Source organism: Pan troglodytes, chromosome 20, assembly GCF_028858775.2.
Source record: "Pan troglodytes isolate AG18354 chromosome 20, NHGRI_mPanTro3-v2.0_pri, whole genome shotgun sequence".
NCBI classification, from domain to species: Eukaryota; Metazoa; Chordata; class Mammalia; order Primates; family Hominidae; genus Pan; species Pan troglodytes.
The window spans coordinates 8848271-8867450 of NC_072418.2; the positions used below are offsets into that span (position 1 = coordinate 8848271).

The 19180-nt window shown below is 52.7% G+C and overlaps 1 protein-coding gene across 1 annotated transcript; it reads right to left on the reverse strand.

Annotated features, from left to right (window-relative positions):
- Positions 1-10000: 10000 nt before the first annotated feature.
- On the reverse strand, positions 10001-17991 carry TUBB4A (tubulin beta 4A class IVa). The gene is given in 4 exon segments (NM_001280428.1): positions 10001-11895; positions 16969-17079; positions 17197-17305; positions 17838-17991. Coding segments are annotated over 4 exon segments (1335 nt in total). The 5' UTR covers positions 17895-17991; the 3' UTR covers positions 10001-10837.
- Between the last annotated feature and the right edge of the window lie 1189 nt (positions 17992-19180).

The window sequence follows — 19180 nt, forward strand, 5'->3', positions numbered from 1 at the left end:
CTAATTTAAAAAAAATACAGGCCAGGTGCGGTGGCTCACATCTGTAATCCCAGCACTTTGGGAGGCTGAGGCAGGTGGATCACGAGGTCAGGAGTTCGAGACCAGCCTGGCCAAGATGGTGAAACCCAGTCTCTACTAAAAATACAAAGATTAGCCAGGCACAGTGGTGGGCGTCTGTAATCCCAGCTACTCAGGAGGCTGAGGCAGAATTATTTGAACCTGGGAGGCGGAGTTTGCAGTGAGCCGATATCGCGCCGCTGTACTCTAGGCTGGGCGACAGAGCAGGACTCTGTCTCAAAAAATCAAAAACAAACAAACAAACAAAAAATTAGCTGGGCATGGTGGCATGTGCCTGTAATCCCAGCTGCTTGGGAGGCTGAAGCAGGAGAATCACTTGAATCCGGGAGGCAGAGGTTGCAGTGAGTCAAGATTGCACCACTGCACTGCAGCATGGGCAGCAGAGAGAGACTCTGTCTCGGGAAAATAAAAAATAAAAAAATAAAAATAAATAAATAAATAAATAAAAAGAGGTTTGAGCTAGGTGTGGTGATAGCGCCTGTAGTCCCGGCTACTTGGGAGGCTAAGGCGGGAGGATCACTTGAGCCCAGGAGTTCAAGCCTACAGTGAACTTTGATTGCACCACTGCATTCCAGCGGGTGACAGAGCAAGACTCTATGTTTTTAAAAAAAAAAATTAAGGCTGCTATGACAAAATGTCTGCAACCTCTGCCTCCCAGGTTCAAGCGATTCTCCTGACTCAGCTTCCCAAGTAGCTGGGACTACAGGTCTGTACTACCATGCGCGGCTATGTAGCTAGCTACTTGGGAGGCTGAGGCAGGAGCATCGCTTGAACCTGGGAGTTGTAGTGAGCCAAGATCGTGCTATTGTACTCCAGCCTGGGTGATAAGAGCGAAACTCCATCCCCCTACCCAAAAAAAAGAGAGATGGGGTCACACTCTGTCACCCAGGCCGACGTGCAGTGGCGCCATCATAGCTCACTGTAGCCTTGACCTCCTGGGCTCAAGTGATCCTCCCACCTCAGCCCCCTGAGTAGCTGGGACTACAGCTGTGTGCTACTGTACACACAACTGTTTTTTTTTTTAATTTAATTTAATTTTATTTTTGAGACAGGGTCTCACTCTGTCACCCAGGCTGGAGTGCAGTGGCACGATCTTCACTCATTGCAACCTCTGCCTCCCGGGTTCAAGCGATTCTCCTGACTCAGCCTCCCAAGTAGCTGGGATTATAGGCGTCTGCCACCGCACCCAGCTAATTTTTGTATTTTTAGTAGAGGTGGGGTTTCACCATCTTGGCCAAGCTGGTCTTGGACTCCTGACCTCGTGATCCACTGATCCACCCGCCTCGGCCTCCAAAAGTACTGGGATTACAGCCATGAGCCACCACGCCTGGCCCTTTTTTTTTTTTTTTTGTGAGACGGAGCCTTGCTTTGTCACCCAGGCTGGCTGGAGTACAGTGGCGCAATCACTGCAACCTCTGCCTCCTGGATTCAAGCAATTCTCCTGCCTCAGCCTCCCGAATAGCTGGGATTACAGGTGACCGCCACCACGCCCGGCTAATTTTTGTGTGTGTTTTTAGTAGAGATCTGGTTTCCCCATGTTGGCCAGGCTGGTCTTGAACTCCTGACCTCAAGTGATCTGCCCGCCTTGGCCTCCCAAAGTGCTGGGATTACAGGTATGAGCCACCGTGCCTGGTCAGCTCAGCTAATTTTAAAAAATATTTTCGTAGAGATGGGGTTTCGCTTTATTGCCTGGTCTGGTCTTGAACTTCTGGCCTCCAGCAATCCCCAGGCCTCGGTCTTCCAAAGTGAATGGGATTACAAGCACGAGCCACTGTGCCCAGCCTGTTTTTATTTTTATTTTATTTATTTATTTATTTTTTGAGACGAAGTCTCACTCTGTCGCCCAGGCTGGAGTGCAGTGGCGTGATCTTGGCTCACTGCAAGCTCCACTTCCCAGATTTATGGCATTCTCCTGCCTCAGCCTCCCGAGTAGCTGGGACTACAGGTGCCCGCCACCACGCCCGGCTAATTTTTTTGTATTTTTAGTAGAGACGGGGTTTCACCATGTTAGCCAAGGTGGTCTGGATCTCCTGACTTAGTGATTCACCTGCCTCGGCCTCCCAAAGTGCTGGGATTACAGGCGTGAACCACCGCGCCTGGCCGCCTGTTTTTACTTTTTAAATTATTTTAAGAGATGGGGTCTCCCTCTCTGTGTCTCCTAGGCTGGAGTGCAGTGGTACCATTATAGCTCAATGCAACCTCTAACTCCTTGGCTCAAGTGATCCTCCCACCTCAGCCTCTTGAGCAACTAGGATTATAGGCACAGCCACCACACATCGTTAATTTTTTTGTTGTTTTTGAGACGGAGTTTCACTCTTGTTGCCCAGGCTGAGTGCAATGGCACGATCTTGGCTCACTGCAACCTCCGCTTCCCAGGTTCAAGTGATTCTCCTGCCTCAGCCTCCCAAGTAGCTGGGATTACAGGCACCCGTCACCACGCCTGGCTTAGTTTTGTATTTTTAGTAGAGACGGGGTTTCAGCATGTGGCCAGGCTGGTCTGGAACTCCTGACCTCAGGTGATCCATCTGCCTCAGCCTCCTGAAGTGCTGGGATTACAGGTGTGAGCCACTGCGCCTAGCCTTTTTATTTTTATTTTTAATTTTTTTTAGAGACAGGGTCTCCATCTGTTGCCCTGGCTGGAGTGCAGTGGTGCCATCATAGCTCGCTATAGTCTCGAACTCCTGGGCTCATGTTATCCTCCCATCCCAGCCTCCCAAGGAGCTAGGACTACAGCAGTGTGCCACCACACCCAGCTAACTTATTGGAACAATTTTCATAGAGACAGGGTCTTGCTATGTTGCCTAGGGTGGCCTCAAACTCCTGGCCTCAAGAGATCTTTGTGCTTCAGCCTCCCAAAGTCCTGGGATTACAGGTGTGAGCCACAGTGCCTGGCCGAGCCAGTAGCATTTATCTTCAAATCTCTCTCACTTGCTGGGACTCCTGCTTTTGTCCTCACTTCTTCTCTGACTAGGATCCTCTGTCTCCCTCTTATAAAGACCCTTGTGATTGTATTGGACCCACCCAAATAATTTGCCATAATCCTGTTATCTTAAAATCCTTAACTTTGCCAGGCATGGTGGCTGACGCCTGTAATCCCAGCACTTTGGGAGGCTGAAGCCTGAGGATCGCCTGAGGCCAGAAGTTCAAGACCAGCCTGGGCAATATATCAAGATCCCGTCTCTATAAAAAAATCTAAAAAAATAGCTGGGTGCAGGCCAGCTGTGGTGGCTCACGCCTGTAATCCCAGCACTTTGGGAGGCTGAGGTGGGTGGATCACCTGAGGTCAGCAGTTCAAGACCAGCCTGGCGAACATGGTGAAACCCCATCTCTACTAAAAATATGGAAATTAGCCACATGTGGTGGCGCATGCCTATAATCTCAGCTACTCGGGAGGTTGAGGCAGGAGAATCGCTTGAACCTGGGAGGTGGAGGTTGCAGTGAGCTGAGATCATGCCATGGCACTCCAGCCTGGGCGACAGAGTCAGACTCCACCTCAAAAAAAAAAAAAAATTAAAAATTAGCTGGGTGTGGTGGTACACGCCTGTAGTTCCGAATCAGGAGGCTGAGGTGGGAGGATTACTTGAGCCCAGAAGGTCGAGGCTGCAGTGAATCGTGATCACGCCACTGCTCTCCAGGCAATAGAGTGAGACTCTGTCTCAAAAACAAACACAAAAAAACCTACACCTGGCCGGACGCGGTTGCTTGCTCTTGTAATCCCAGCACTTTGGGAGGCCGAGGTGGGTGGATTGCTTGAGCTCAGGGATCCTCCCACCTCAGCCTCTGACCAGCCTGGGTATCATGGTGAAACACCATCTCTACAGAAAAACTAGCTGGCATGGTGACACATGCCTGTAGTCCCAGCTACTTGGGAGGCTAAGGTAGGAGGATCACTTGAGCCCAGGAAGTCGAGGCTGCAGTAAGCCATGATTGTGCCACTGCGCTCCAGCTTGGGTGACAGAAGGAGACTAAAAAAAAAAAGTTGAACCCCCCAAAGCAACTGCCTCATCAAAGTTTGGGGAAATACTTAAAAAAAAAAAAAAGAAAAGAAACAAACAAACAAACAAAACCAGGCTGGGTGTGGTGGCTCACACCTAATCTCAGCATTTTGGGAGGCTAAGGCGGGCCGATCACCTGAGGTCAGGAGTTCGAGACCAGCCCCTGGCCAACATGGTGAAACCCCGTCTCTACTAAAAATACAAAAAAAATTAGCCGGGTGTGGCAGTGGGTGCCTGTAATCCCAGCTACTTGGGAGGCTGAGGCAGGAGAATCATTTGAACCTGGGAGGTGGAGATTGCAGTGAGCCAAGATCGCACCACTGCACTGCAGCCTGGGCAACAAGAGCGAAACTCTGTCTCAAAAATAAATAAATAGGCCGGGCGCGGTGGCTCACGCCTGTAATCCCAGCACTTTGGGAGGCCGAGGTGGGTGGATCACAAGGTCAGGAGATCAAGACCATCCTGGCTAACACGGTGAAACCCCATCTCTACTAAATATACAAAAAATTAGCCGGGCGTGGTGGCGGGCGCCTGTAGTCCCAGCTACTCGGGAGGCTGAGGCAGGAGAATGGCGTGAACCCGGGAGGCGGGGCTTGCAGTGAGCCGAGATTGCGCCACTGCATTCCAGCCTGGGCGACAGAGCGAGACTCCATCTCAAAAATAAATAAATAAATAAATAAATAAATAATAAATAAACTAAAAACAAAAAACAAAAAAACAAATAAAAAGTCCGTACACTTCTGAGTAGTTAAGTGCCTTGTGCAAGGAAGGAGGATGCTGAGTGGGGAACCCAACCCAGATCTATCCATTACGCGGCTACCTACATCCTTTGTATTGCTGGTCTACCACTCTGCTGTGCTGTGCTGGGCCTGCTGAAGTTGCTGTGGGCTGATGTCCACGCTGCTTCCCTCATGCCTCTCCTTACTCCTGGCTGCAGGGGGACGTAGCAAGAAGACTGAGGCTCCAGCCTGGGTGTCTGGTGTCTAGCATAGAGTGGTGGACGTTACTGCTTGGCTCTCCACGTGTCCCCCTCTCACCTACCCTTGCCCCTGGCTCGTCTTCCTAATGCAGACGCTGCAAAAAACTCCTCCAAACCCTACATTTCCCAGATGCCTTTGCTGCTCCGTTTCTGGATGCAGAATTGGTTCTACCAATGAGAAATGCTCATGAGAGATTCAGAAAGTGGAAGTGAGGCAGTGTGGGCTTGTGTGTATATCTTGCTGAGAAGCAGGGTTGTGGAGCTATACATTTTATTTTCATGAATTCGTGTTCTTTGTTGGACCCATTTCCAGGTCATAGTTCTGGTAACTGCCTCTTTGTTCTCCACCTTTCTCCCTATACAAAGGAGCTGCTCCTTGGTGACCCAGCTCTGTGGTGTCACGAGGGTCCTACCTATTCCGGGGCTGCTCAATCTGTGGTCTTATTCACACATCTTTAGCATCTCCTGAGAACTTGTTAAAAATGCAGAGTCTTGAGCCCCACCCCGGACCTACTTACTGAATCTGCAACTGTGAGGGGGTGGGACTGAAGAAACTGTGCGTTAGCAAGTTGTTCTGCTGATTCTTTTGCACGGTAAAATTTGAGAAGCCTACACAGCCCACTCTCTCAGCGTCTTCCAGTGATTTTGCAAGCACCATTGATTCTTGTATTAAGTTCCTGTCTGCTTAATATACCTAGAATGGTCCCCACACGGAACTCTGGCTGCCCGTGTCAGGATTCTAGGGTTCAACTAGCAGGGTTTGAATTCCAGCTCACTGTTTAGTAGCCATGTGACCATGGGCAAGTGACTTTGTGTGGCAAATTGTAATTTATTCCTTCATTTTTTCCTTCCCTCCTTTTTTCCTTCCTTCCTTTTTTCCTTCCTTCCTTCTTTCCTTCCTTCCTTCCCTCCTTCCTTCCTCGCTCCCTCCCTCCCTTCTTTCCTTCCTTCCTCCCTCTTCTGTCCCTCCCTCCCTCCCTTCCCTCCTTCCTGTCTTCCTGTCTTCTTGCCTTCTTCTTTCCTTCCTTCCTTCCTTCCCTCATTTCTTTTCTCTCTCTCTTTCTTTTCTTTCTTTCCTTCTTTTTTTTGAGACAGTCTCACTCTGTTGCCCAGGCTGAAGTGCAATGGCACGATCTCAGCTCACTTTAACCTCTGCCTCCCAGGTTCAAGTGCCTCAGCCTCTTGAGTAGCTGGGATTACAGGTGCGTGCCACCATACCCAGCTAATTTTTTGTGCCTCTAGTAGAGACGGGGTTTCACCATGTTGGCCAGGCTGGTACTGAACTCCTGACCTCGTGATCCACCCGCCTCAGCCTCTCAAAGTGCTGGGATTACAGGTGTGAGCCACCGTGTCCAGCACATTCCCCTCCCCTCCCCTCCCCTCCCCTTCCCTTCCCTTTCTTTTCTCCCACAGTTTCTCACTGTGTCACCCAGGCTGTAGTACAGTGGTGCAATTACAGCTCAGCTCACTGCAGCCTTGACCTCCTTGGCCTGGGTGATTCTCCCACCTTGGCCTGCTGAGTAGCTGAGGCTACAGGTGTGCACCACCACAGCCAGTTATTATTATTACTATTATTATTTTGTATTTTTTTAGAGACAGGGTTTTGCCATGTTGCCCAAGCTGGACTCAGACTCCTGGACTCAAGTAATCTGCCCGCCTTGGCCTCCCAAAATTTTGGGATTACAGGAGTGAGCCACCGCACCTGGCCAAAAATTTGTAATTTCTAAAGATGGCCATGGCTCTATTGCTCACCCTACGTGCTCTTCTAGAATCTTGCCACTCTACCATCAAGAGCTGGAGTGTGGGTTGGGCATGGTGGAACATGCCTGTAATCCCAGCATTTTGGGAGGTGAAGGCGGGTGGATCACCTGATGTCAGGAGTTTGAGACCAGCCTGGTCAACATGGTGAAACCCCATCTCTACTAAAAATACAAAAATTAGCTGGGTGTGCTGGTGGGTGCCTGTAATCCCAGCTACTCAGGAGGCTGAGGCAAGATAATTGCTTGAACCCAGGAGGCGGAGGTTGCAGTGAACCAAGATCATGCCATTGTACTCCAGCCTGGGCGACAAGGGTGAAACTCTAACAAAACAAAACAAAACAAAACAAAACAAAACAAAACAAAAGAGCTGGAGGATGGACCAAGTGTGGTGGCTCATGCCTCTAATCCAGCACTTTGGGAGGCTGAGGCAGGAGACCAGCCTGGGTGACATAGTGAGACCCTATCTCTAATGTCTACTAACAATACAAAAAAATTAACCAGATGTGGTGGCATGTGCCTATAGTCCTAGTTACTCTGGAGGCTGAGGTGGGAGGATTGCTTGAGCCCAGGAGTTTGAGGTTTCAATGAACCATGATCACACCACTGCACTCTATCCTGGGTGACAGAGTGAGATCCTGTCTCAAAAAGAAAAGAGCTGGAGTCTGTACTTCATCCCCTTGAATCTGAACAAGGCTTAGTGATTGCCTCGTTGGTGAGTCCTGAATAAGTGACACTGAAGTTAGGTCATAAAAATGCAATCCATTTTTCTTTTGCATTTACTTCTGTCCTGCTCTCTTGGGGTGTTTGCTCTGGGGGAACCCGGCAGCCATGTTGTGAGGAAGCCCTAGGGGACTATGGAGAGAGCCACATGGAGAGACACTAAGGTCTTTGTTCTCCTTACTCCTGCTGAGCCCCCAGCTGATAATTGGCACCACCTGGCCAGTCAGTTGTGAGCCACCTTGGAAGTAGATCCCTCTGCCTCCGGCTAAGATGCTCTGGCTGGTGTCATAGGGAGCCTAAATGAACTGCCATGCCAATCCTTGCTCAAATTACAGATTTCAGAGCAAAATAAATACCTGTTTTTGTCTTAAGCCACTAAGTTTTGGGGGATTGTTTGTTACACAGCAAAAGCTAACTGATAACGCTCTTCTCTTTCTAAACCTTGGCTTGGAAGGGGATAGAAGCTTAGGCCTTCCAGGGTTGGTGTGAGGCTTGCATGAAATAAGGCATGAGTCATGCACACAGAAAAGTTTCATGTGGGTGAGCTGTGTTGTTACTCTGGCAAGATTGCCACTTGGGTGCCAGCTCAGGCTGCCATCTTCCTGGCACCCTACCCTAGAGATTCCCCTTCCTGCCTTCCATATTTGCAAGGTGCTGCACAGAGAACAGCAGCACCTCTGCCACCAAGCACCCACTCTGTGCTCCTGAGATCTCCTCAGATCCTCATGAACAATTCTGAGGTGGGTGTGTCAGAGACGTGTGAACCAGAACAACTCCATCTTGAATAGGAGCTGGGTAAAATGAGGCTGAGACCTGAGACCTACTGGGCTGCATTCCCAGATGGTTAAGGCATTCTAACTCACGGGATGAGATCGGCATAAGATACAGGTCATAAAGACCTTGCTGATAAAATAGGTTGCAGTAGGCCGGGTGCGGTGGCTCATGCCTATAATCCCGGCACTTTGGGAGGCCGAGGTGGGTGGATCACAAGGTCAGGAGATCGAGACCATCCTGGCTAACATGGTGAAACCCCGTCTCTACTAAAAATACAAAAAAACTAGCCAGGCGTGGTGGTGGGTACCTGTAGTCCCAGCTACTCAGGAGGCTGAGGCAGGAGAATGGCGTGAACCCGAGAGGCGGAGCTTGCAGTGAGCCAAGATTGTGCCACTGCACTCCAGCCTGGGCGACAGAGCAAGACTCTGTCTCAAAAACGACAACAAAACAAAACAAAACAAAACAAACAAACAAACAAAAAACAGGTTGCAGTAAGGAAGCTGGTCAAAACCCACCAAAACCAAGATGATTATGAGTGACCTCTGGTTGTCCTCACTGCTACACTCCCACCAGCGCCATGACAGTTTACAGATGCCACGGCAATGTCAGGAAGTTACCCTACATGGTCTAAAAAGGGGAGGCATGAAAAATCCACCCCTTGTCTAGCATATCATCAAGAAAAAAACCATAAAAATGGGCAACCAGCAGCTCTTGTCTGTGGAGTAGCCATTCTTTTTTTTTTTTTTTTTTGATATGGAGTCTCGCTCTGTCACCCAGGCTGGAGTGCAGTGGCGCCATCTCAGCTGACTGCAACCTCTGCCTCCCAGGTTCAAGTGATTCTCCTGCCTCAGCCTCCCAAGTAGCTGGAACTACAGGCGCCTGCCACCACGCCCAGGTAATTGTTGCATTTTTAGTAGAGTTGGGGTTTCACCATGTTGGTCAGGCTGGTCTCTCCTGGCCTCAGGTGATCCATCCACCTCAGCCTCCCAAAGTGTTGGGATTACAGGCATGAGCCACTGCACCTGGCTCCTTTATTTATTTATTTATTTATTATTATTTTTTGAGACGGAGTGTCACTCTGTTGCCAGGCTGGTGTGCAGTGGCGTGATCTTGGCTCACTGCAACCTCTGCCTCCCAGGTTGAAGCGATTCTCCTGCCTCAGCCTCCGGAGTACCTGGGACTACAGGCGCCCACCACCACGCCCTGCGAATTTTTTTATTTTTAGTAGAGATGGGATTTCGCCATGTTGACCAGGCTGGTCTCTCCTGGCCTCAGGTGATCCACCCACCTCAGCCTCCCAGTGTTGGGATTACAGGTGTGAGCCACCGTGCCCCACCCCTTTACTTTCTTAATAAACGTGGTTTTACTTTATGGACTTGCCCTGAATTCTTTCTTGAGTGAGATCCAAGAACCCTCTCTTGGGGTCTGGATTGGGACCCCATTCCTGTAACAGTTGTGGGGGGATCCTGGGGGAAAACATATGATCCCATTTTACAGGTGGGAAGACCGAGGCTGAGAGAGGGCAAATGGCTTAGTCAAAACCTCAGGGTTAGTGGGTGGCCTAGCCTGGCCCGTCTGATCCCTCCCCAGCACGCCCCCCATCCAGAGATGAGATGTCATCGGTACCCTCCTCCATCCTGTAGAGAAAAGCCCGCACTTGCTGTAAGAGAGGAAAGAGGAATTCGGCAGAAACATCCATGACAACAATTAATTTATTTATTGAGAGTGAGGCAGGGAAGTGGGGAGGGAGGGCGGGGGTGACCTCTCTTCCTCACAGGCACCAGGCCTTGTTTCTCTCCCAGATAAGCTAAGGTCGGCAGGGGCTGAGGGGAGTGAGGCAGGGAGGATGCATGGGGCCTGTGGGAACCAGAGAGAAGCTGGGGTCAGAGGTAGGAGCTGACGCTGTGGGGGGTGAAAGGTGAGGCAAGGTCAAAGGTGAACTGCAGCTCGGAGGGAGGGGTCCAATATAAACCAGGACTTACAGGTGTAGAAGTAAAATGGGACTCATAGAGGGTGAAAGAGAAGTTGGAGTCAGAGGGGATTCAGAGATCAAAGAGAAGTTGGGGTCAGAGGTAGGAGCTGGGGCTCAGGTGGGGGGTTAAAGGTGAGGCAAGGTCAGAGGTGAAGTGCAGCTCAGAGGGAGGGGTCAAACATAAACCAGAACTTATAGGTCTAGAGGTAAAATGGGATTCATGGGGGGCAGAGGTCAAAGGTGAAGCAGAAGTTGGGGTGAAGGAGGGTCTGCAAAGTGAAAGGTGCGGTTTCCAGAGTCAGAAGGGGTGAAGCGGGGCTCCTCCTGGGAATGTCAAGGTTGGAAGAGCTCAAGGGGGTTAAAGATAAATTAGGGCTCAAAGGGGAGCCAGGGTCAGAGATGAAGTAGCCAGAGGTAAAGCGAGCTCCAAAGGTATTGTTAGGGTCAGGGAGGAGTCAGCCTTGGAGGGAAAGCGGGGCTCTAGGGGTCAGAGATGGGGGGCCTAGCGGATCAAAGGTCAGAAGCCTCGAGGGGACAGGTGGGAAGCGATGGGAGCAGCCTAGGCCACCTCCTCCTCCGCCTCCTCCTCGAACTCGCCCTCCTCGGCCGTGGCGTCCTGGTACTGCTGGTACTCAGATACCAGGTCATTCATGTTGCTCTCGGCCTCGGTGAACTCCATCTCGTCCATGCCCTCGCCCGTGTACCAGTGCAAGAAGGCCTTGCGCCGGAACATGGCCGTGAACTGCTCGGAGATGCGCTTGAACAGCTCCTGGATGGCCGTGCTGTTGCCGATGAAGGTCGCGGCCATCTTCAGGCCGCGGGGCGGGATGTCGCACACGGCCGTCTTCACGTTGTTGGGGATCCACTCCACGAAGTAGCTGCTGTTCTTGCTCTGCACGCTCAGCATCTGCTCGTCCACCTCCTTCATGGACATGCGGCCCCGGAACACGGCGGCCACGGTCAGGTAGCGGCCGTGGCGCGGGTCGCACGCCGCCATCATGTTCTTGGCATCGAACATCTGCTGGGTGAGCTCGGGCACCGTGAGGGCCCGGTACTGCTGGCTGCCCCGGCTGGTCAGGGGTGCGAAGCCGGGCATGAAGAAGTGCAGGCGAGGAAAGGGGACCATGTTGACGGCCAGCTTGCGCAGGTCGGCGTTCAGCTGGCCCGGGAAGCGCAGGCAGGTGGTGACCCCGCTCATGGTGGCCGACACCAGGTGGTTGAGGTCCCCGTAGGTGGGGGTGGTCAGCTTGAGGGTGCGGAAACAGATGTCGTAGAGTGCCTCGTTGTCGATGCAGTAGGTCTCATCCGTATTCTCCACCAGCTGGTGCACAGACAGCGTGGCGTTGTAGGGCTCCACCACCGTGTCTGACACTTTGGGCGAGGGTACCACGCTGAAGGTGTTCATGATGCGGTCTGGGAACTCCTCGCGGATCTTACTGATGAGCAGCGTGCCCATTCCGGACCCCGTGCCACCCCCCAGCGAGTGGGTCAGCTGGAAGCCCTGAAGGCAGTCGCAGCTCTCGGCCTCCTTCCGGACTACGTCCAGGACAGCATCCACCAGCTCTGCGCCCTCCGTGTAGTGCCCCTTTGCCCAGTTGTTGCCGGCTCCGGATTGGCCTAGAGAGGGAAGGGGAGGGGACACACATGCAGTTATGGGGAGCCCCAACCCTTGACTCTGTCTCTCCACCACCTGGAGGGCCTCTAGTAGTTGAATACTAGTAACTATCAAAAATAATAACAAATAGCTGGGTGCGGTGGCTCACACCTGTAATCCCAGCACTTTGGGAGGCCGAGGTGGGCGGATCACGAGGTCAGGAGATCAAGACCATCCTGGCTAACACGGTGAAACCCCGTCTCTACTAAAATTACAAAAAAAATTAGCCGGGCGTGGTGGCGGGCGCCTGTAGTCCTAGCTACTCGGGAGGCTGAGGCAGGAGAATGGCGTGAACCCAGGAGGCGGAACTTGCAGTGAGCTGAGATCGTGCCACTGCACTGCAGCCTGGGCAACAGAGCGAGACTCCGTCTCAAAATAATAATAATAATAATAATAAATAATAACAATTATAGCCAGGTGTGCTGGTGGGCGATCGTAGTCCCTGGCTACTCGGGAGGCTGAGGCAAGAGAATTGCTTGAACCTGGGAGGAGGAGGCTGCAGGGAGCCAAGATTGAGCCACTGCACTCCAGCCTGGGTGACGGAGTGAGACTCCATCTCAAAAACACACGCACACACAAAACACTCCCCCGCCCCTTGCCTAAAAAAAAACCAAGACTGGGCACGGTGGCTCATGCCTGTAATCCTAACACTTTGGGAGGCAGAGGTGGGAGGATTGCTTGAGCCCAGCAGTTCAAGACTAGCCTGGGCAACATAGTGAGGCCATGTCTCTACAAAAAAAAAAAAAAAAAAATATATATATATATATATATATAAAAATATAAATAAATTAGCCAGTCATGGTGGTGGCACACCTGTAGTACCAGTTACTAGGGGGGCTCAGGTGGGAGATTGCTTGAGCCCAGGAGTTGGAGGCTGCAGTGAGCTATGATCACACCATTGCAGCCTGGGAGACAGAGCAAGACCCTGTCTCTAAAACAAATAAATATTAACAATAAAAAGATTAATATTTAACATCATTATTATTATTATCATTTTCAGGCAGGGTCTTGGTATGTTGCCCAGGCTGGAGTACAGAGGTGCAATCATGGCTCACTGCAGCCTTGACTTCCCAGGTTCAAGTGATCCTCCTGCCCCAGCCTTTTGAGTAGCTGGGACTACAGGCTTATGCTACCAGATCTGGCTAATTTTTGTATTTTTTTTTTTGTAGAGGTGGGGTTTCATCATGTTGCCTAGGCTGGTCTTGAACTCCTGAGCTGGAGCAATCCACCTGCCATGGCCTCCTAAAGTGCTGGGATTACAGGCGTGAGCCACCATGCTTGGCCTGTGTTTTCTTGTTAATCATATTTATTGTCTGCAAGCTCACTGTGGAATGCAAGCTCCCGGAGGAAAAGAATCAGTATTAGAATATTGGCCAGGCGCGGTGGCTCACGCCTGTAATCCAGCACTTAGGGAGGCCGAGGCGGGCAGATTGCGAGGTTAGGAGATCGAGACCATCCTGGCTAACACAGTGAAACCCTGTCTCTACTGAAAATACAAAAAATTAGCCGGGTGAGGTGACGGGCGCCTGTAGTCCCAGCTACTCGGGAGGCTGAGCCTGCAGTGAGCCGAGATCGTGCCACTGCACTCCAGCCTGGGCGACAGCAAGACTCCATCTCAAAAAAAAAAAAAAAAAAAAGAAGAATATTGGCCAGGCGTGGTGGCTCACGCTTGTAAACCCAGCACTTTGGGAGGCCGAGGTGGGCGGATAGCGAGGTCAGGAGATCAAGACTATCCCGGCTAACACGGTGAAACCCGTCTCTACTAAAAATAGAAAAAATTAGCTGGATGTGGTGGTGGGTGCCTGTAGTCTCAGCTACTCGGGAGGCTGAGGCAGGAGAATGGCATGAACCCAGGAGGTGGAGCTTGCAGTGAGCCGAGATCGCGCCACTGCACTCCAGCCTGGGCGACAGAGTGAGACTTCGTCTCAAAAAAAAAAAAAAAAAATTGAATAAAAAAAAGAATATTGGCCGGTATTACTGTGAACAGCTAACGTTTTCTTTCACCCCTCATCTGTCTCCACCTTAGTTCAGCTCCAGCATCACCCTCCTGGATAAGTTCAATTCCCTCTGTCCTGGTCCCCTGGCTCCTACCCTTATCACCCAGTCTGTCCTCTCCACAGTACCCACGAGAGGACACCTGAGAGCAAGTAAGTCAGGTCCCGTCCCTCCTCTGCCTACAGCCCTCCATGGCTCCCACCTACCTTGGGGTCAAAGCCCAAATCCTCCCTGCAGGCCACAAGGCCCTGCCGGACCTGCCCCATCCCCTCCCTCACTCTGCTTCAGCCGCAGCTGTTACTCCAGCTTTCCAGGTGTGGTCCTGCCCTGGGGCCTTTGCACTAGTGGCTTGGCTGCTTAGAATGCTTTCCCCCCAGGTATTCACCTGACTTTTCCCTCACTTCCTTCAGGTCTCAGCTCAATGCCACATCCTCAGAGAAGCCACCTCTGGTCACCCCCTCCCTCCTCCTCCCGAGCCTGGTGGTTTAGACTGCAGATTCTCGGGACTGACAAGACAAACTGTGTGACCTTGGACAAGTGACTTCCCCTTTCTGATCTGTTGGAAGATTTCAAAACATAATGCAGTTTTGTGGCCGTGGCCCATCATAGGTCCTTGGGAAATGGCTGGGTGAAATCAAGATGAAATGAGATTGGCCAAATGGTATGAGTGATTTCAGGAGGACCACAGAGGGCTTACAGTTGGGCCAAGAGATTCTATGGCCTCTGGGTGGCCAGGGGGTGGGAGGAGCATTAAAAGTGTGGGCTCAGACTAGGCGCGGTTGCTCATGCCTGTAATCCCAGCACTTTGGGAAGCAGAGGCAGGCAGATCACCTGAGAGGTCAGGAATAGGAGACCAGCCTGGCCAACATGGCGAAACCCCGTCACTATTAAAAATACAAAAAATTAGCTAGGTGTGGTGATGCATGCCTGTAGTCCCAGCTACTCGTGAGGCAGGAGAATCGCTTGAATCCGGGAGGTGGAGATTGTGTCACTGCACTCCAGCCTGGGCAACGGAGACTCTGTCTCAAAAAAAAAAAAAAAAGCGTGGACCTGGTAGTCAGACCCTCTGGCTCCTGACAGCCCCAGTGGCTTGCGGTGTGACTTTCTGCAAGTGACCTAACTAACGTCTCTGTGCCTCTGTTTTCTCACCTGTAAAATGGAAGTAAGAGGCGAGTTGCGGAAAAGATTCAGAGAGGTAGGACAGGTCCTGCATTTAGCACGTCTTACATGCTAGGAGTATTGGAGGCCGGTGGAGCCAGGGCCTGAGGCCAGGGTGGGGGCATGCAGCCAGCTGGAGCCAGGAAAGCTTTCCCGGAAGGATTGTCCCAGGGTGTGGACACCCCACTATCTTCACATATGCTGTTCCCTCCGTCTTAAACATCTTTCCTCCCTTCCATGCCCTTTAGCCAGTCCAAATCCTACTCACATTCTAGACTGCAGATAGTAATGAAAACAACGACAAATGCTTATTTACCTCTTTCTCTGTGTCAGGCATTGTTCTAAACTCTTTACACATATTCATGACTTTAAGCCTCACAATTTTTTTTTTTTTTTTTGGAGACGAAGTTTCACTCTTGTTGCCCACGCTGGAGTGCAGTGTCATGATCTTGGCTCACCACAACCTCTGCCGTTCAAGCAATTCTCCTGCCTCAGCCTCCCGAGTAGCTGGGATTACAGGCATGTGCCACCATGCCTGGCTAATTTTTTATTTTTAGTAGAGATGGGGTTTCTCCATGTTAGTCAGGCTGGTCTCAAACTCCCGACCTCAGGTGATCCACCTGCCTCGGCCTCCCAAAGTGCTGGGATTATAGGTGTGAGCCATTGTGCCCACCCTGAGCCTCACAATTCTAATAGTTAGCATTTTAGAATCCCTGTTTTATTTGATCTTTTTTAGAGATGGGGTCTCACGCCATCGCTCAGGCTGGAGTGCAGTGGCACCATCATAGCTCATGGCAGCCTCAACCTCCCAGGCTCAAGTGATTCTCCTACCTTAGCCTCACGAGTAGCTGTGACTACAGGTGCACACCACCTCACTCAGCTAATTAAAATTTTTTTCTTTTTGTAGAGACAGGGTCTCACCGTGGTGCCCAGGCTGGCCTCGAACTCCTGACCTCAAGCTCTCTTCCTGACTCAGCCTCCCAAAGTCCTGGGTTTACAGGCATGAACCAGCATGCCCAGTGAAATCCCTGTTTTAAAGACGAGGAGGCCGGGCAAGGTGGCTCATGCTTGTAATCCGGCACTTTGGGAGCTGAGTTGGGTGGATCGTTTGAGTTCCAGAGTTTGAGACCAGCCTGGGCAACATAGAGAGACCCGCCTCTCTACAAAGAAAACTAAAAAATTAGCTGGGTGTGGTGGTGCATGCCTGTAGGTCCAGCTACTTGGGAGACTGAGGCAAGAGGATCACGTGTGCCCAGAGGTGGAGGTGGCAGTGAGCCGTGATCATGCCACTGCACTCTAGCCTGGGTGACAGCAGGACAGACAGACCCTGTCTGAAAAAAAAAAAAAAAAAAAAAAAAGAGGATTTTTGAGGCCCAGAAAGGCTGAGGAGCCCATCCTAAGTTATCCATCTGAATCAACCCCTGGCAGAGCTTTACTTATTTATCTCCTTTGTGGCCTATCACCTTCTACCAGAATGTGAGCTGCACTGGGGCAGAGAGGGAGCTCCGGCTGTTTGATTCTTACCTGCATCTCCAGCTTCTAGAACAGGGCCTGGTATGCAGTGAGTGCTCACTGTTTGTTGAATGCATGAAGTGGCAGAATTGGGATGTGCACCCAGGCAGTCTGGTTCCGGTTCAGACCATTGAATTAAAATGCCACCTCCGCCAGGAAGACTTCCCCGAATCCTTCTCTGTATCCGCCCTCCTCAGGGCTCTCACAGTGGCCTGAGCATCCCCTCCTCACAGCCCTGGATGCAGGGCTGGTGCCTGGTGCCCTGTCCACCCCATCTCTGGTCTGTGGGCCCCGGTGGTGGCTGTTGACTCTGTGGTGTTAGCAGGAATAAGGAGGTTTTCCAGCCTCTGGCTCCCTGCTGGGGGACTCACCAAACACGAAGTTGTCCGGCCGAAAGATCTGACCGAAGGGGCCGGAACGGACAGAGTCCATGGTGCCGGGTTCCAGGTCCACCAGCACCGCTCTGGGGACGTAATTTCCTCCTGCAGGGAAACAGATGGAGGGCAGTTTGGTGCGTGCCAGGAACCATAGGCGCCCGGTAGCATCCTGTTCCCTCCCAGCTGCCCCTTCCCACCTGGAAGGTGCCTCCTTCGCCCTACCTGTGGCCTCGTTGTAGTACACGTTGATCCTCTCCAGTTGCAGGTCACTGTCCCCATGGTATGTGCCTGTGGGGTCGATGCCATGTTCGTCACTGATAACCTCCCAAAACTAGAGAGAGAGGTGGTCGGAAGAGTTGAGAGAGGGGAAGCCGGTGGCCAAGACGAGGACTGCCCCCAGCCCCCAACTAGCTCCCTAGCTGCCACCTCTCCCCCAGCAAGGTGAACGGGGGACCTAGAGGCATGGTGTCGGGGCGAGGATGAGGCAGCAAGAAGGAGCGGTGGGGGCGGGGTGCAGCCGAGTCAGCACCCAGCGGGGCCGGCTGGTGCCAGCGCACCCAGGCTGCAGCCCGGGGGAGGCACGGGGGCTCTTTGTGCGTGAGGAGGGGACAGTGGCCCAGCTGTGGGCCCAGCTGTGACAGGCGGACAGAAGGCTGGCTCCCACTCTCCGCAGCCTCTTTGTTCCCAGCCTGGCCCTGCCACCCCCACCCCGCGACCCTTCCCCCAAGGCCCCTGGGGCGCGCTGGCCTCCTGGGGACCTCATTCCTTTCCAAAGACTCCCAGGTTGCGGGGTGCTCCGGGGACCGACCCCGCGCTGCTCCCCGGGGCCGCCACTGCCTCCCCGGGCCCCGTCCCCCGAGCACCTTGGCCCCGATCTGGTTGCCGCACTGGCCGGCCTGCAGGTGCACGATCTCCCGCATGGCGGTGGCGCTGAGGGTGGACGCGGCGGCGGTGGCGCGAGCGCGGGGAGCTGCGGCGGCGGCGCGGGTGGAAGATGCGGCGGAGACGGCGGAGCACGGTCCCTGCGCCCCCGGGAGCCGCTATATGAGCGGGCGGGGCACGCGTCACGGCCGGTCACCCTCCCGCTCCGCCCCTTGGTCCCGCCCCGGGATGATGGAGGGGGCTGGGGTGGGGGGAGGTGGTGCAGGGACCTCCCTTCCCAGGGGGCCTCCCAGAGAAGTCCGGGACGCCACGTGCTCCGACCCCTGCCTTGGGGGTGAGGCCCCTTAGGGAGCCACCAGTGCCGTCTCCCCCGTCCCAGCCCCCAGCCAGGCTTGGCCACCCGCAGAAATTGGGCGGAGGAAGGGAGGGGAGCGCCTGGTAAACAGGCATCTGAGAAGTCCTGCCCCTCCCCCTTAGCCTCCACCCTCCCGCCCCAGGCCTTGCCTCAGTTTCTCGGTCCGCAGCCCCCCTTCTCATTCTATTTAGACCGCATTCGCCAGAATCCTTGCAGTAACCGCGAGGCCTCCCAGTGGGCTGGGGGCTCCGGAGCGGCGATCTGGTTTGCGGGTGGGGGGCGGTAGGTTCCCGGAGGGCTTGTCCTGAAGCTGCATAGTAAAACCACGATTTTCCTCCCATGGTTGGGTGCAGATGCTGGTGGGCTCCCCTGGTACACCTCTACTGGGCATTGAGCTCGTCCCAGGTGGGGTCACCCCCAGCCTGGCCTAAGGAGGAGAGTGGAGGAGTAAGACAGCTGGGTTCATATTGGGAGGGGGACAGTGAGTCCCCAGGGCTGCCTCGTTTTCCCAAAATAACACGCCTCCTCTCCAGTATTGTAATTTATCTTTATCTATATCTATACCCTTTTTTTTTTTTTTTTTTTTTGAGACAGAGTTTCGCTCTTGGTGCCCAGGCTGGAGTGCAATGGCCCAATCTAGGCTCACTACAACCTCAGCCTCCCAGGTCCAAGCGATTCTCCTGCCTCAGCCTCCCGAGTAGCTGGGATTACAGGCATGTGCCACCACGCCCGCCTAATTTTTTTGTATTTTTAGTAGAGACAAAGTTTCTCCATGTTGTTCAGGCTGGTCTCAGACTCCTGACCTCAGGCCATCTGCCCACCTCTGCCTCCCAAAGTGCTGGGATTACAGGCGTGAGCCAACGCGCCCGGCCTATATATATATATTTTGAGACAGGGTCTTGCTCTGTCCCTCAGGCTGTAGTGCAGTGGCATGCTCATAGCTCACTGCAGCCTCAATGTCCTGGGCTC